Genomic DNA, 13,429 nt, shown 5'->3' on the forward strand with positions numbered 1-13,429 from the left:
AAGTCGAGAAGTATCTGCAATGTCCCATTCTATGGAATGTGTTTCAACTTACTTTCTGAAATGCATCAAGGCTATTTTTGCCTATGGATTTTCTTTAAGGCACTGGATCATCCTCGGAATATTACAAACAGTTCTTTCCCTTATTACTAAACCTTTTATAACTTCATCGTCTCTCGGCTGCAAGTCGTGTTATTAAGATTGTGCCCGGTCATGTGAGGAATGTGGAATGTGGAACTGAGTTGCCAATTTTTCAAGTGTTGCTTTTTGCTTTGGTCTTAACATAGGCTGGCACATATACAATGAGCAGCTAGCTGCCTTTCATGGTAATCTGAAGTAACCCACCTTCTGCAAATAGAGCTGCTTTCAGGCTGGAGACAGATTAACAGCCTGAACCAGGGGAAGCAGTCACACAGTCTTTTCCCAGATGGGCTAGGCATTTTTCTTTCATGTGCCCTACTCTGCAGAGTAGTTGATGGATAAGAAAAGAATTATATGACCTTCCATGCTTCTTGATGGGAGGGAGAGATAAAACCTACTTAAAAGGTTCAACAAGTTAATGTAGGCTCTAGAACAGTGATGGCGAACCTTTTAGAGCCCGAGTGCCCAAACTGCAACCCCAAACCCACTTATTTATCGCCGGGTGCCAGGTGGGTGTGGCCCACTGGGTGGGCATGGCTGTGGTCATGGTAGACTGGGTGGGTGTGGCCAAGGTGGGCATGGTCACCTCGATGTTGCTCGTGGGGAGGGACGCCTGTGGGGGCCAGGCAAGGTTAGGGGAGATCCAGGGGGTCTCTGGCAGGTGGAGCAGTGGGCAGGAGGCTCATCCTGCGGGGTGAGGCGAGGCAAGGCAAGGCAGGGCAGGGATGCCATTGCCATGGGGCAAGACAAGGCAGGGACCGGGGCTACTGCTGCCTGACACCATTGGCCCCCGCACACAGAGGCGAGCGAGCGCATGGGGGCCAACAGTGTCTGTCAGCAGCCACAGCCTGCTGGCCCCTCAACCAGCGCATTCTGGGGCTCCGCAGCCCACCACCAGCAGTTCAGAGAAGCAGCCTCTGAGCTGGACGGCCGACCAACAGCTGAGGAGGCGATGCAGTGGGTCGTGCCCAGGAAAAGGAGAGCATGCAAGGCCAGCAGGGATGGGATGGGGGGAAAGGAAACCAGCCATGCTGGGATGCATCCGGCCACGTGGGAGCTCGGCAAGTTAGCGGGTGGCTGGTTGAAGAGGGATGGTTGCCATCTCCAGGGCATGGTGCACGTGCCCACAGAGAGGGCTTTGAGTGCCGTTTCTGGCACATGTGCCATAGGTTCGCCACTACTGCTCTAGAACAGTGTTTCCCAAACTTGACAATTTTAAGGCATGAGGACTTCAACTCCCAGAATTCCACAGCCAGCAACGCTGGCTGTGGAATTCTGGGAGTTGAAGTCCACATGCCTTAAAATTGTCAAGTTTGGGAAACACTGCTCTAGAACAATGGTGTCCAATCTTGGCAACTTTAAGCCTTAAAACTTCAACTCTCAGAATTCCCCAGCCAGCCTTGCCATTTCAATACCCTTTTCTTTTCTCTTTCTCTTTGCAATTTACAAGCCAGTCATTTTCCTGGTTTTGTTCACAAACTCAATTTTTCCTTGCTTTCCAAAATCAATTGTGTTTTTATTTCTCTTATTGTGAACATAGATAACTCTTGCTGTAAAATCTTAAATTGTTGATAGATACTTGTATTCCCTATAGAGTTCCTTAATTCTTCTCCTTTTCTTTATTACATCCAAAATATTTTATATTTTCTCTTATTTCTTCTTAAGTTCAGGATTTTGTTGTATCAGATAGCCTCTAACAAAGGCTTTATTCGTATCCCAAACCTTTCTCAAATTAGCATTTCTATCAAAATTATTTTCAAAAACTTCTTTTAATTTCTTTTTACAATCATCAACATTCTCATTTTTCCTGTTGCTCCTTGACCTTTTGGCTATGATCAGATGTAACACTCTCATAATAATGCTTCATTTAGACTCCCTCTGAAAGAATTTCTTTTACAAATCAGACTGATGGGGTGAGGATCTGAAAAAGTCATTGCTAAAATCTCTACATTGGACTTTTAGCAGCCAGATTACTTGAAATCCAAATCATATCTATTCTCAAAAAAGGATCTATGTCTTTCTGAAAAATAAGTACAGGTAGTCCCAGTTGTTGAGATAATTTTGCCCCATTTTTATAACCTTTCTAGCCACAGTTGTTAAGTGAATCACTGCAGTTGTTAAGTTAGTAACATTGTTGTTAAGTGAATCTGGCTTCCCCATTGACTTTGCTTGTCAGAAGGTCACAAAAGGCAATTACATGACCCCGGGACACTGCAACCATCATAAATATGAGTCAGTTGTCAAGCATCTGAATTTTGATCATGTGATCACGGGGATGCTGCAATGGTTGAAAGTGTGAAAAACAGTCATAAGTAACATTTTTCATTGTAACTTCAAACGGCCACTAAATGAATCATTGTAAGTCAAGGATTACCTTCATACTGTCTTGAGCTACTATTCTTCAGTCTCCATATATCAACCAATCTTAAATTGTCCCAAAAAATGTTTTGGTATTTTACAATGAGTAATAATAATAATAATAATAATAATAATAATAATAATAATAATAATAACATCAACAATAACAACAACAACACCACCACCACCAACAACAACAACAACAATAATAATAATAATAATAATAATAATAATAATAAAAAGTTGGAAGGGACCTTGGAGGTCATCTAGTCCAATCCCCTGCTCAGGCAGGAAACCCTATACCATTTCAGACAAATGGCTGTCCAGTCTCTTCTTAAAAACTTCCAGTGTTGGAGCATTCACCGCTTCTGGAGGCAGGTTGTTCCACTGGTTAATTGTTCTCACTGTCAGGAAGTTTCTCCTTAGTTCTAGGTTGCTTCTCTCCTTGATTAGTTTCCATCAGTTGCTTCTTGTCCTGCCTTCAGGTGCTTTGGAGATATTTGTTTCAGGTGTGCTGTCAGGTTGAAGGGAAACTGCTCCATTCCAATTCCCCAACAAACACCAATTTTCATAAGAAAAGCCCATTAGTTTCTCCGTAAGTTGTGTATAAAAAGTCACTTTATGTTCATTTGGGGGCATAAACTCCCATTACCATCATTTTAACTCCATAACTCCAACAAATTACCATGTTCATCAGTGTTTGAATTTAATTAAGGGGTAATATACAAAACAACGCCATCCTCTTTTTAATATCTGCTGAAATAAATTCTTCTTCCAGAGATTTATAGGTGAAATAGTTTACATCTCCCCCCCCCCCAACCTGAGACAAATCTTTTGCTGTGGCTCCCTACACTTTGGAGAGTGGTAGCTTGCCATTCTTTCCCACCAAAAGCTATATTTAGATTTAAAAAAAAGTATACTGCTGTACTTTCCTTGACAATAATGTTTTGTGGTCTGAAAAGTGCACAGTGTTTATCTTTAAATCATCCTGTGAAGTGAAAAATATCTTCTTGCAAAATAAAATACAACTCTGTTGCATTTACAGCAGGCAAAACAATATTTAAAATGTTTTAGATAGGCACAGCGGTTACATCATTCAATAATTAAGTTTGTACAATAAATTGTGCAACAGGCCTATCTGAACTACACACAAATAAGAACTGATGGAAGAGTTCATTTTGCTACAGCTGAAGTGGCTTTGATGGGACTTCCCCTTTTACACTCTTCATAATCTATGTTTCTTATTCTTATTAATTTTCTTCTGCCTTTATTATTTTTACAAATATCTCAAGGTGGCAAATATATCCAACAGACCTTCCTCCTCCTATTTCCCAACAACAACAACCCTGCGGGGGAGATGGGCTGAGAGAAAGTGACTGGCCCAAGCTCACCCAGCTGGTTTTCATACTAAGGCGGGACTAGAACTCAAAATTTCCTGGTGATTGGCCCAAAGTCATCCAGCTGGCTTTCACGGCTAAGGTGGGACTAGAACTCAACTTCTCCTGATGATTGGCCCAAAGTCATCCAGCTGGCTTTCTTGGCTAAGGCAGTAGTAGAACTCACCTTCTCCTGATGATTGGCCCAAAGCCAGCTGGCTTTCATGGCTAAGGCGGGACTAGAACTCACCTTCTCCTAGTGATTGGCCCAAAGTCATGCAGCTGGCTTTCACAGCGAAGGCGGGACTAGAGCTCAAAATCTCCTGGTGATTGGCCCAAAGTCATCCAGCTGGCTTTCATGGCTAAGGTGGGACTTGAACCCATGATCTCCTGCTTTCTAGCCTGATGCCTGAACTATTTCACCAAGCTTAATTACATACTTAATTGGGTGTGCCTCATATTGTTCAGATATTAATAAGCAGGTAATTTCCCTACCGTCGTTTGTGGAGTGCTGTAGGAATGAATTGCTTTCCTCTTTTAACATCTCCATGAAGATGCTGAGAGGATCATTCACAGATTTGGGGTGAGATGTTACCAAGATATTGTGGATTCTCACTTGTATGTTCTCATGCCAGGGCTGATTCGGAGATGATGTTCGGGTCTTATCATTTTGCCTGGAAGCTTTTAGGAGTGATGGCGAACCTTTTAGAGGCCGAGTGCCCAAACCGCAACCCGAAACCCACATATTTATCGCAAAGTGCCAGGGCCACGTCAGCATTGTGGTGCTCTTGGGGGGGACATGGCCCACTTGAGGGCATGGCTCACTGGGTGGGCATGGCCACCTCGATGTTGCTCATGGGGGGGACGCTTGTGGAGGCCGGACAGGGTTGGGGGAGATCCAGGGGGTCTCTGGTGAGTGGGGCGGTGGACAGGAGGCCCAGCACAGATGGGGGGGAGGCACGCAACCATAGCTGGGACTGGGGGGCCATGGCGCCAATGGGGATCCGGCTTTCCCTGCTCAGGGTGGCCTTTGGCTTGTTGGGTGTGAGTGTGCTCTACCACCTCTACTCTAGTTTCGCCTCCTTTGTGCCTGGTGGGGCTGCCGCTCTGGGCAGTGGCGGCAGCCTAATGGATCTGCGCAAGTTGCTGGCAGCGGCAGCACGTGTGCCCACAGAGAGGCTCTGAGTGCCATCTCTGGCACGCGTGCCATTGGTTGGCCACCACTGTTTTAGGATCTGGATGGGCAAATAGAGCAGAACTCACTATCCCTATTTATGTGCTTCAAGTGACAACTAAACAAAAGGAATGGGACTCTGAACATGAGGTTGTGGCTGCCATCTCAACATTTTCCCGTGGATACCCAATAGTCATATCTAGAGATGGTTAGTACAGGTAGTCCTCAACTTACAACCATTCATTTAGTGACAGCTCAAAGTTACAATGGCACTGAAAATAGAGACTTATGAACATTTTTCATATGACAGTTGCAGGATCCCCATGGTCACATGATCAAAATTCAGAGACTTGTCAACTGACTCGGATTTATGACGGCTGTAGGATCCTGAATCATATGATTATCATTTTGTGATCTTTTGACAAGTAAAGTCAATGGGGAAGCCAGATTTACTTAATAACCATGTTACTAGCTTAATTTCAGCGATTCGCTTAATAACTGTGGCAAGATAGGTCATAAAATGGGGCAAAGCTCACTTAACAATGGTCTCGCTTAGCAACAGAAATTTCAGGCTCAATTGTAGTTGTAAGTTGAGGACTACTGGTATGAGGACCACTGTTTGATGACCTCAAAAGCCCTGGCTCAAGTTATTTCTTATGTATATATCATAATTTCAAGTTATCTTTCTTTTTTTAATCCAAATGGATTTCAAAATACTGGTTTTTCTCCCACGGGCTATGATGCCACAATAGTGCTGGGTTGGTAATGTACGAATGCCGCAATACCTGCGATGAGAAAATATCTGCAAATGAGAAATAAAATCTGATATAGCTAAAGGGAAGGAAGAGCAGTTTCAATCATCACTTAAATTATAAAGCCCGTATCAGAGGTGCAGGCACAGAGACACATTTTGTAACTCTGTTGATCATAGGAAATGAGTCAGTGAGAGTCGTTAACATGGAATAGGGGGAACTTTAGCTGAGAAAATGACTTTGGAAGAAGAGGTGAAATTCCCCTGCAGAGATTTTATATCCAGCACCACTCCCATGTGCTTTATTCACAGCCACAAAACACTTTCGTATTGCCTGCAGTTTGTTTATATTGTAATGATGCATTCATGAACTTGGGCACTGGGTCACTATATCACAAGTCAAAGTCACAACTGAATTGTCCATGCTAACTGAGATTGTCAGAATGTTCTTCAGTTGCTTGGCCATCCAAAGTGAATGCCATTTTGTCAAGAGGCCCTTCGACAAGCTGCTTTTTCCAGAATAGCCAAAAAACTTAAAAATATGGATTTGCAAAATGTTCACGACGTAACACAGAGGACAATGTCTCCACTAAAACTCAGCAAGCTTGGGGCAGGTCAAAGAATAAGCAGATAAACAGGTAGACAGACATATATGTATGTATGTATGTATGTATGTATGTATGTAGTGCTTTTTTTGTAAAAAAAAAAAAAGGTGCCGGAACACACGTCATACAATCCGCCTTGCCTACCCTACAAGATTCCATCCCAAAAAGGTGCCGGAACACCATTCTGGGTGTTCTATGACAAAAAAAAGCCCTGTATGTATGTATGATACTGTCAGTGTTTCTCAACCTTGGCAACTTTACAATGTGTGGACTTCAATTCCCATAATTCTCCAGGTAATGTTGCTAGCTGGAGAATTTTTGGAGTTGAAGTCCACACATTGTAAAGTTGCCAAGGTTGAGAAACACTGACAGTCACACAAACGTTCTGCGCATGGGGGCGCTGCGCCGCCCCATGCAGGCGCATGCATGCGCCGCCCCGCCCCATGCGGGCGCATGCATGCGCGGCGACGCCCCATGCGCGGTGCACATGCGCAGCGACGCTCCCTGAGGGGAGAAAATGGCAGATCGCCTTCTTTGGCGACCCCCGAAAAATGGTCGATCGACCCCAAATGGGGTTGCGACCCATAGGTTGAGAACCGCTGAGATAGACAGATGGATGGATAGATAGATGCATAGATATGTAGATAGAGGTTTTAAGCAGCCTGTATTATAATGTAGCCATCAAACGAATCAGGTGGAACTGGGATAAGAAATACTAAATGAATTACAGATTTAAGCGATTGATACTCAAGAGCTGATATAAAAATCCATTTAATAAAACTGCCTATTGGATTAAGTTGTGTAACTCTGAATAGCTGCTGCATGTACAGATCACTTTTCTTCCATCAAAGAAGACATTTTTCCTCCACATGGGAACCATGCCATTTCTTGATATGACACATTGATTCTGTTATGTACTTCGCTGACGGTGAATTTCTGGGTAAATAAAAATGCCGTTTTAAAATGTGCATATATCAGGGGCAAAAATTGACTGTGTTTATTAATGTAGGCAACCACTATATTCTAACTAGCAAGTTCCATAAAGTAATTATGTACTGTGCGACTTCTGTACTTTTCTGGAGTCTGTTTTGAATCTCCCATAATTTAATTCCACTTCAAATTCTATCATAATGAGACTGTTTTTTTTTCTTTTTTCTTTTCTTTTCTCAGGGCCGTTGTAACTTTGAACGTCAATAAACTGTTGCAATTGAGGACTACCCATAGTCCTTGACTTACGATCAGAGTTGAGTCCAAAATTTCCATTGCTAAGCAAGGCAGTTGAGCTGCACGGCATTTTACATCCTATTTTTGCCACAGTTAAGTAAAACACCACCGTTGTTAAGTGAACCCTGAGGTTGTTAAGCAAATCTGGCTTCCCCCATTCACTCTGCTTGTCAGAAGCCAGCTGAGAAGGTTATGAATGATGATCACGTGACTGCAGGAAAATACAACTGTCATTAACATTCCAGTTGCCAAGTGCCACAATTTTGATCATGTGACCATGGGGATGCTGCAACAGTCATAAGGGTGAAAAATGGCCATAAGTCACTTTTTTCAGTGCTGTTGTAACTTTAAATAGTCACTAAAGAAATGGTTGTAAGTCAAAGGCTACCTGCATCCAGGTCAGTGGGCTCCAAAACTGGCTGGGGAATTCTGGGAATTGAAGTCCACAGGTCTTAAAATGGCCCAGGTTTAAACACACCTGGTTTACACCATAGTGGTCAGGAAGGTGAAATGTCTCTTCTCCCTTATTGCGTCTACAGACTGTTGTCCAGTGTTGGTTTAAGGTAGCAAACACTCTTTTAGGAACAGATTCCCTATTGCCACCATGACTTTGTGCAGTATTCAGCTTGTGCACTGTGGATGTTTTAATATTGTATTTGTTCTTACACTGGACTTGGGACTCTGCAGTCCCTCCTTGTTAGGCAAGGACAAACCCTTCTGAACATATTGCCAAGAAAACTAGAGAGGCTTTCCTAGGTGAGACTCAGGTATCACACTGAAACAAAGGCAGAAAACCCACAACAACACACACACACACCTTCTGGAAAGGGGCATGCCAGCAAGGGAGCCTCAGCCCTGAATTACAGATATACAAGCATTCATTTAGTGACCATTGGAAGTTACAACGGCACTGTAAAAAGTGACTTAGGACCATTTTTCACACCTATGACTGCTCTTGCAACATCCCCATGTTCACATGATCAAAATTCGGACGCTTGGCAATTGGCTCGTATTTATGACGGTTGCAATGTCCCGGGGTCATATGATGCCCTTTTGCAAACTTCTGACTAGCAAAGTCAATGGGGAAGCCAGATTCACTTACAGTAGTGGCCAAAATTGGGAAAAGTGTACAGTAGCAATGCCACCTTTGGTTAAGTTACCACCAATTTTTCTTCTAATTTCTTTATAACTGTAGCCTTGTAAAATAATAATACTATTTTGCATCGCTTTCTGGGCAACCAGTCAACTCTTTGCACCATTACTTTAATTTTATTACGTTTTACAAGCTCACTAAATGAAAGAACACAAAAAAACTTAACCGATTTGATAGCAATCACATAACACACTGACAAATGTCCTCCTCTCAGCTTCAATACATGACATCAATAACTGAATACTAGTGTGATCTGATTGGCTCATTGCCAAAACAAGATGACACCTGATTGGCTCTCTAAACACTCATGCTCATTGGTTACAATCAGAGGAAGGAAAGCTACCTGATATCAACCTAAGCAAGTTGTGTTTCCTTTTTCTGGTTCTTTGGCTATAACTTTTTATAGAATACAGTACAGATAATTGAACCACCTTTGTTGCATTACATTCCTGATTAAATTATCTTTCCTTTGATATATAAGTTTATGGTATTACTCCAAAAACAAAATGATGTTATTAGCCATTAAATCTCAAAAATACACTTTTCCCAAAAGGTTTCCACAGTTTTGGTTACTACTGTAACTACTAGCTTAATCAATCAGAACAGAGCAGGGAGGGACCTTGGAGATCATCTAGTCCAACCCCCTGCTCAAGCAGGAGACCCTGTACCATTTGAGAGAAGTGGTTGTCCAATCTCTTCTTGAACCTACAGTGATGGAGCATTCACAACTTCTGGAGGCAAAGCCGTTCCATTGGTTAATTGTTCTCATTATTAGGAAGTTTCTCCTTAATTCCAGGTTGCTTCTCTCCTTGATTAGTTTCCATCCATTGTTTCTTGTCCTGCCCTCTGGGCTTTGAAAAATAAGTTGACCCCCCTCTTCTTTGTGGCAGGCCCTCAAATACTGAAATACTGCTATCTTGTCCCCCTAGTACACAGGGGTCTTCAAGCTTGGCCCTTTTATGACTTGTGGACTTCAACTCCCAGAATTCCTCAGCCAGGCACGCTGGCTGAGGAATTCTGGGAGTTGAAGTCCACAAATCATAAAAGGGCCAAGTTTGAAGACCCGTGCCCTAGTCCTTCTTTGCTCTCTAGCCATACCCAGTGGCGTATGTTTTAGTTTCCAGGCGTTTAACATACGAACAACGGTGTCAGGAACTGGGTACGGCTAGTCTGGAGAAAAGCGGTTCACAATCGCAGCGGTTCACTTAACAACTGCGGCAAGCCGGGTGGTATAAAATGGTTGCAAAAACTCACTTAACAAATGTCTCACTTAGCAACAGATCATTCGGGCTCAGTTGCGGTTGTAAGGCAAGGACTACCTCTACGGGCAACCTCCCTGCTGAACTGCAGGGTTTCCCAAGCGAGGAAACCAAGGGCAAAGTTGGGAAGCCCGGCTCTGTAAACAGATGGTCGTCAGGAAGGGCGAAGCGAGTTGAACGCGCGCGGGCTTCAAAAAGGGCAGAACTGCCAAGAGACAAAAAAGGAAGAGAGGGGAAAGAGAGAGAGGGCCCAGCCTCCGAAGGCGTGGACAAAGCAACGCAGAAGTTGCTCCCTTCTTTCTTTTGGAGAAGGTTAACCCGCCGGGGACACTTGGTGGAAGAGCAGCGCCGGCGAAGGGGGGAACGCGGAGCGCCCCGAGCTACAGTCCTTCCACCCCCCCCCCCAACCCCGATCGTCGGAAGGAGTTGCCAACGGAGGTTCGCGGCCCTCCGCCTCCGCTCGCTCGGCCGCCGAAGGCGCCTTTCCCTGCCGCTTTGTAGCAAAGACCCTCGGCCGGAGATCGGCGGCGGTGGCTCCATGGATCGGCTGGGCCGGACCGCGCTGCTTTGCGCTCTGCTCGTTCTTCTCCTCCTCCCGCGGCCTCGGACTCTCGCTGAAGAGGAGCCGTCCTGCGGGTCCGCTTTCGACCTCTACTTCGTGCTGGACAAGTGAGTGGAAAAGCGGGGAGCGAGGAGGATGCGTTGGCGGGAGTCCGGGGTCCCCCTTCTCTCTCTCTCTGTGGAGAGAGGATTGCACCGTTTTACTCCGCTGCGATCTTGTGACACACGCTTGGCAATTCGGTGGGAGAGAGAGAAAACAAATCCACTCCCCCCCCCCCCGTGCAAGATTTCCCGGGCACGGGTCGTTTGGAAACGGCCTTGGGGCCCGGTGTTTTGTGTGTGTGTGTGTGTGTGTGTGTGTGTGTGTGTGTGTGTGTGTGTGTGTGTGTGTTGCAGCTGTTCCAGGGAAGACTCTGCATGCCCCCCTTTTATGCACTCCCCGAACTTCTACTTGAGAAGAGGCACAATTCTAAAGCGTGTTTGTGTTGTTCAAGCGCGAAGGGTAAAAGAAAAGTTTGCAGCGCTCCGGTTGTGCTTGGCGTGGAAGGGAGGAGGAGAAAGTTTCCTTGCAGCGAAGTCGAGCTGGTCCTCCACTTACGACCGCAATCGAGCCCAACGTTTCTGCGGTTAAGTGAGGCGTGTGTTAAGCGAGCTTTGCCCACATTTTACGACCTTTCTTGACCCAGTGGTTCAGTGAACCCCCCTGCAGTTGACAAGTTAGTTACCCCCTGGTTGTTAAGCGAATCTGGCTTCCCCACTGATTTTTTTTGCGGGTCAGAAGTTTGCAAAAGGGAAACATGACGTGACCCTGGGACACCACAACGGTCATAAATATGAACCGGTTTTCCAAGAATCTGAATTTTAACCATGTGATTGTGGAGGATGCTGCAAAAGACGTAACTGAGCAGCGGTCGTAAGTCACATTTTTTTCAGAGCCGTTGTAACTTTGAACAATCACTAAACAAACTGTTGTAAGTCAAAGAGTCAGGGGAAAAGACTTGAATTTGCAAGAATACGGAGCTGGAAAGCTAGTTGCTGAAGGAGAGAAGAGCAGTATCTGATAGAGATGAAGCCTGTGTAAATGACATGCTTTGTCAACAGGCATAGTGGATGTAAGAGGGGCGGTTGGGATGTTCCCTTTGTTCCTTAATGTGATTATTATGTAGACAAGTCCTTGAGAAGAGAGAAGAGGTCTCTTAATTGGGATGTGATTGTGCTTGTTCTTTTATATGCAGCGAATAAGAACTTGAGTGATTTGACAGAGGCTGTTTGGTAGGATGTACAGATAGTCCTTGACTTTGTTGTTGTTAGTTGCGAAGTTGTGTCCAACCCATCGCGACCCCATGAATAACATTCCTCCAAGCCTTCCTGTCCTCTACCATCTTCTGGAGTCCATTTAAGCTCACGCCTACTGCTTCAGTGACTCCATCCAGCCACCTCATTCTCTGTCGTCCCATTCTTCTCTTGCCCTCAATCTTTCCCCGCATTAGGCACTTCTCCAGGGAGTCCTTCCTTCTCATTAGGTGGCCAAAGTATTTGAGTTTCAACTTCAGGATCTGGCCTTCTAAAGAGCAGTCAGGGTTGATCTCCTCTAGGACTGACCGGTTTGATCACCTTGCAGTCCAAGGGACTTGCAGGAGTCTTCTCCAGCACCATAGTTCAAAGGCCTCAATTCTTTTGTGCTCAGCCTTTCTTATGGTCCAACTTTCACAGCTGTACATTGCAACTGGGAAAACCATGGCCTGGACTATACGCACTTTTGTTGGCAGGGTGATGTCTCTGCTTTTTAGTATGCTGTCTAGATTTGCCATAGCTTTCCTCCCCAGGAGCAAGCGTCTTTTAATTTCCCCATCTGTGGTGATCTTGGAGCCCAGGAAGATAAAATCTGTCACTACCTCCATTTCTTTCCCATCTATTTCTCAGGGATTGAGAGGGCCGGATGCCATGATCTTGGTTTTCTTAATGTTGAGTTTCAAGCCAACTTCTGCACTCTCCTTCTTCACCCGCATCAAGAGGCTCTTTAATTCCTCTTCACTTTCTGCCATTAGAGTGGTATCATCCTTGACTTACAACCATTCATTTAGCCACTGTTCAAAGTTACAGTAGTGGGAAAAAATGACTTATGACTGGTCTCGCACTTATGACGACTGTAGTATCCCCATGGATACGTGATCAAAATTCAGGTGCTCGGCAAATGACAGGTGTTTATGAGAGTTGCAGCATCCCAAAGTCATGCGATTGCTGTTTGCAACTTTCCTAGCCAGTTCCCAACAAGCAAAGGCTATAAGGGAAGCCAAATTTCCCTAATGAATGGATGATTCATATAATCACTGCCGTGATCTGCTTAACAACAGTGGCAAAAAGGTTTTGAAACTGAATGCGACTCACTTAACAACTGCCTGGCTTAGCAATGGAAATTTTCATCCCAGTTGCGGTCATAAGTCAAGGACTATCTGTATGATGCAAGGCTGTATATGTATACAAAAATTAGTGTATCAGAGACCAAGATGGGCACATTGAACAGGGAATGTGGATTGGATGATTGCAATTGCTGCAATCATGGTGGGAAGCTAAAGTCGATGTGGTATGTTGTGTGTTAAAGACAGAAATACAGTAGTGGCCAGATTGGATCCTACAACATTATCCTGGGATACGTACAGTAGTGGCCAAAATTGTGGAAACCTTTTGGGAAAAGTGTACAGTAGAAATGCCATCTTTGGTTAAGTTTCCACCCATTTTTCTTCTAATTTCTTTATAATTGTAGCCTTCTTCACTTAATAATACTATTTTACATTGCTTTCTGGGCAACCAGTCAACTCTTTGCACCATT

General features: G+C 44.5%; 1 protein-coding gene across 1 annotated transcript in view; it reads left to right on the forward strand.

Annotated features, from left to right (window-relative positions):
* Nucleotides 1-10,196: 10,196 nt before the first annotated feature.
* ANTXR2 (ANTXR cell adhesion molecule 2) overlaps nucleotides 10,197-13,429 on the forward strand; it is a 159,027-nt gene continuing 155,794 nt past the window's right edge. Inside the window, exon 1 of the mRNA XM_039325163.1 lies at nucleotides 10,197-10,707. Within this exon, the coding sequence (XP_039181097.1) occupies nucleotides 10,577-10,707 (131 nt within the window). The 5' untranslated portion in view covers nucleotides 10,197-10,576. The remainder of the gene's footprint in view (nucleotides 10,708-13,429) is intronic.

The sequence above is a fragment of the Crotalus tigris genome, unplaced genomic scaffold (assembly GCF_016545835.1).
Source record: "Crotalus tigris isolate CLP2741 ecotype Arizona unplaced genomic scaffold, ASM1654583v1 scf7180000024318.704991, whole genome shotgun sequence".
Classification (NCBI taxonomy): domain Eukaryota; kingdom Metazoa; phylum Chordata; class Lepidosauria; order Squamata; family Viperidae; genus Crotalus; species Crotalus tigris.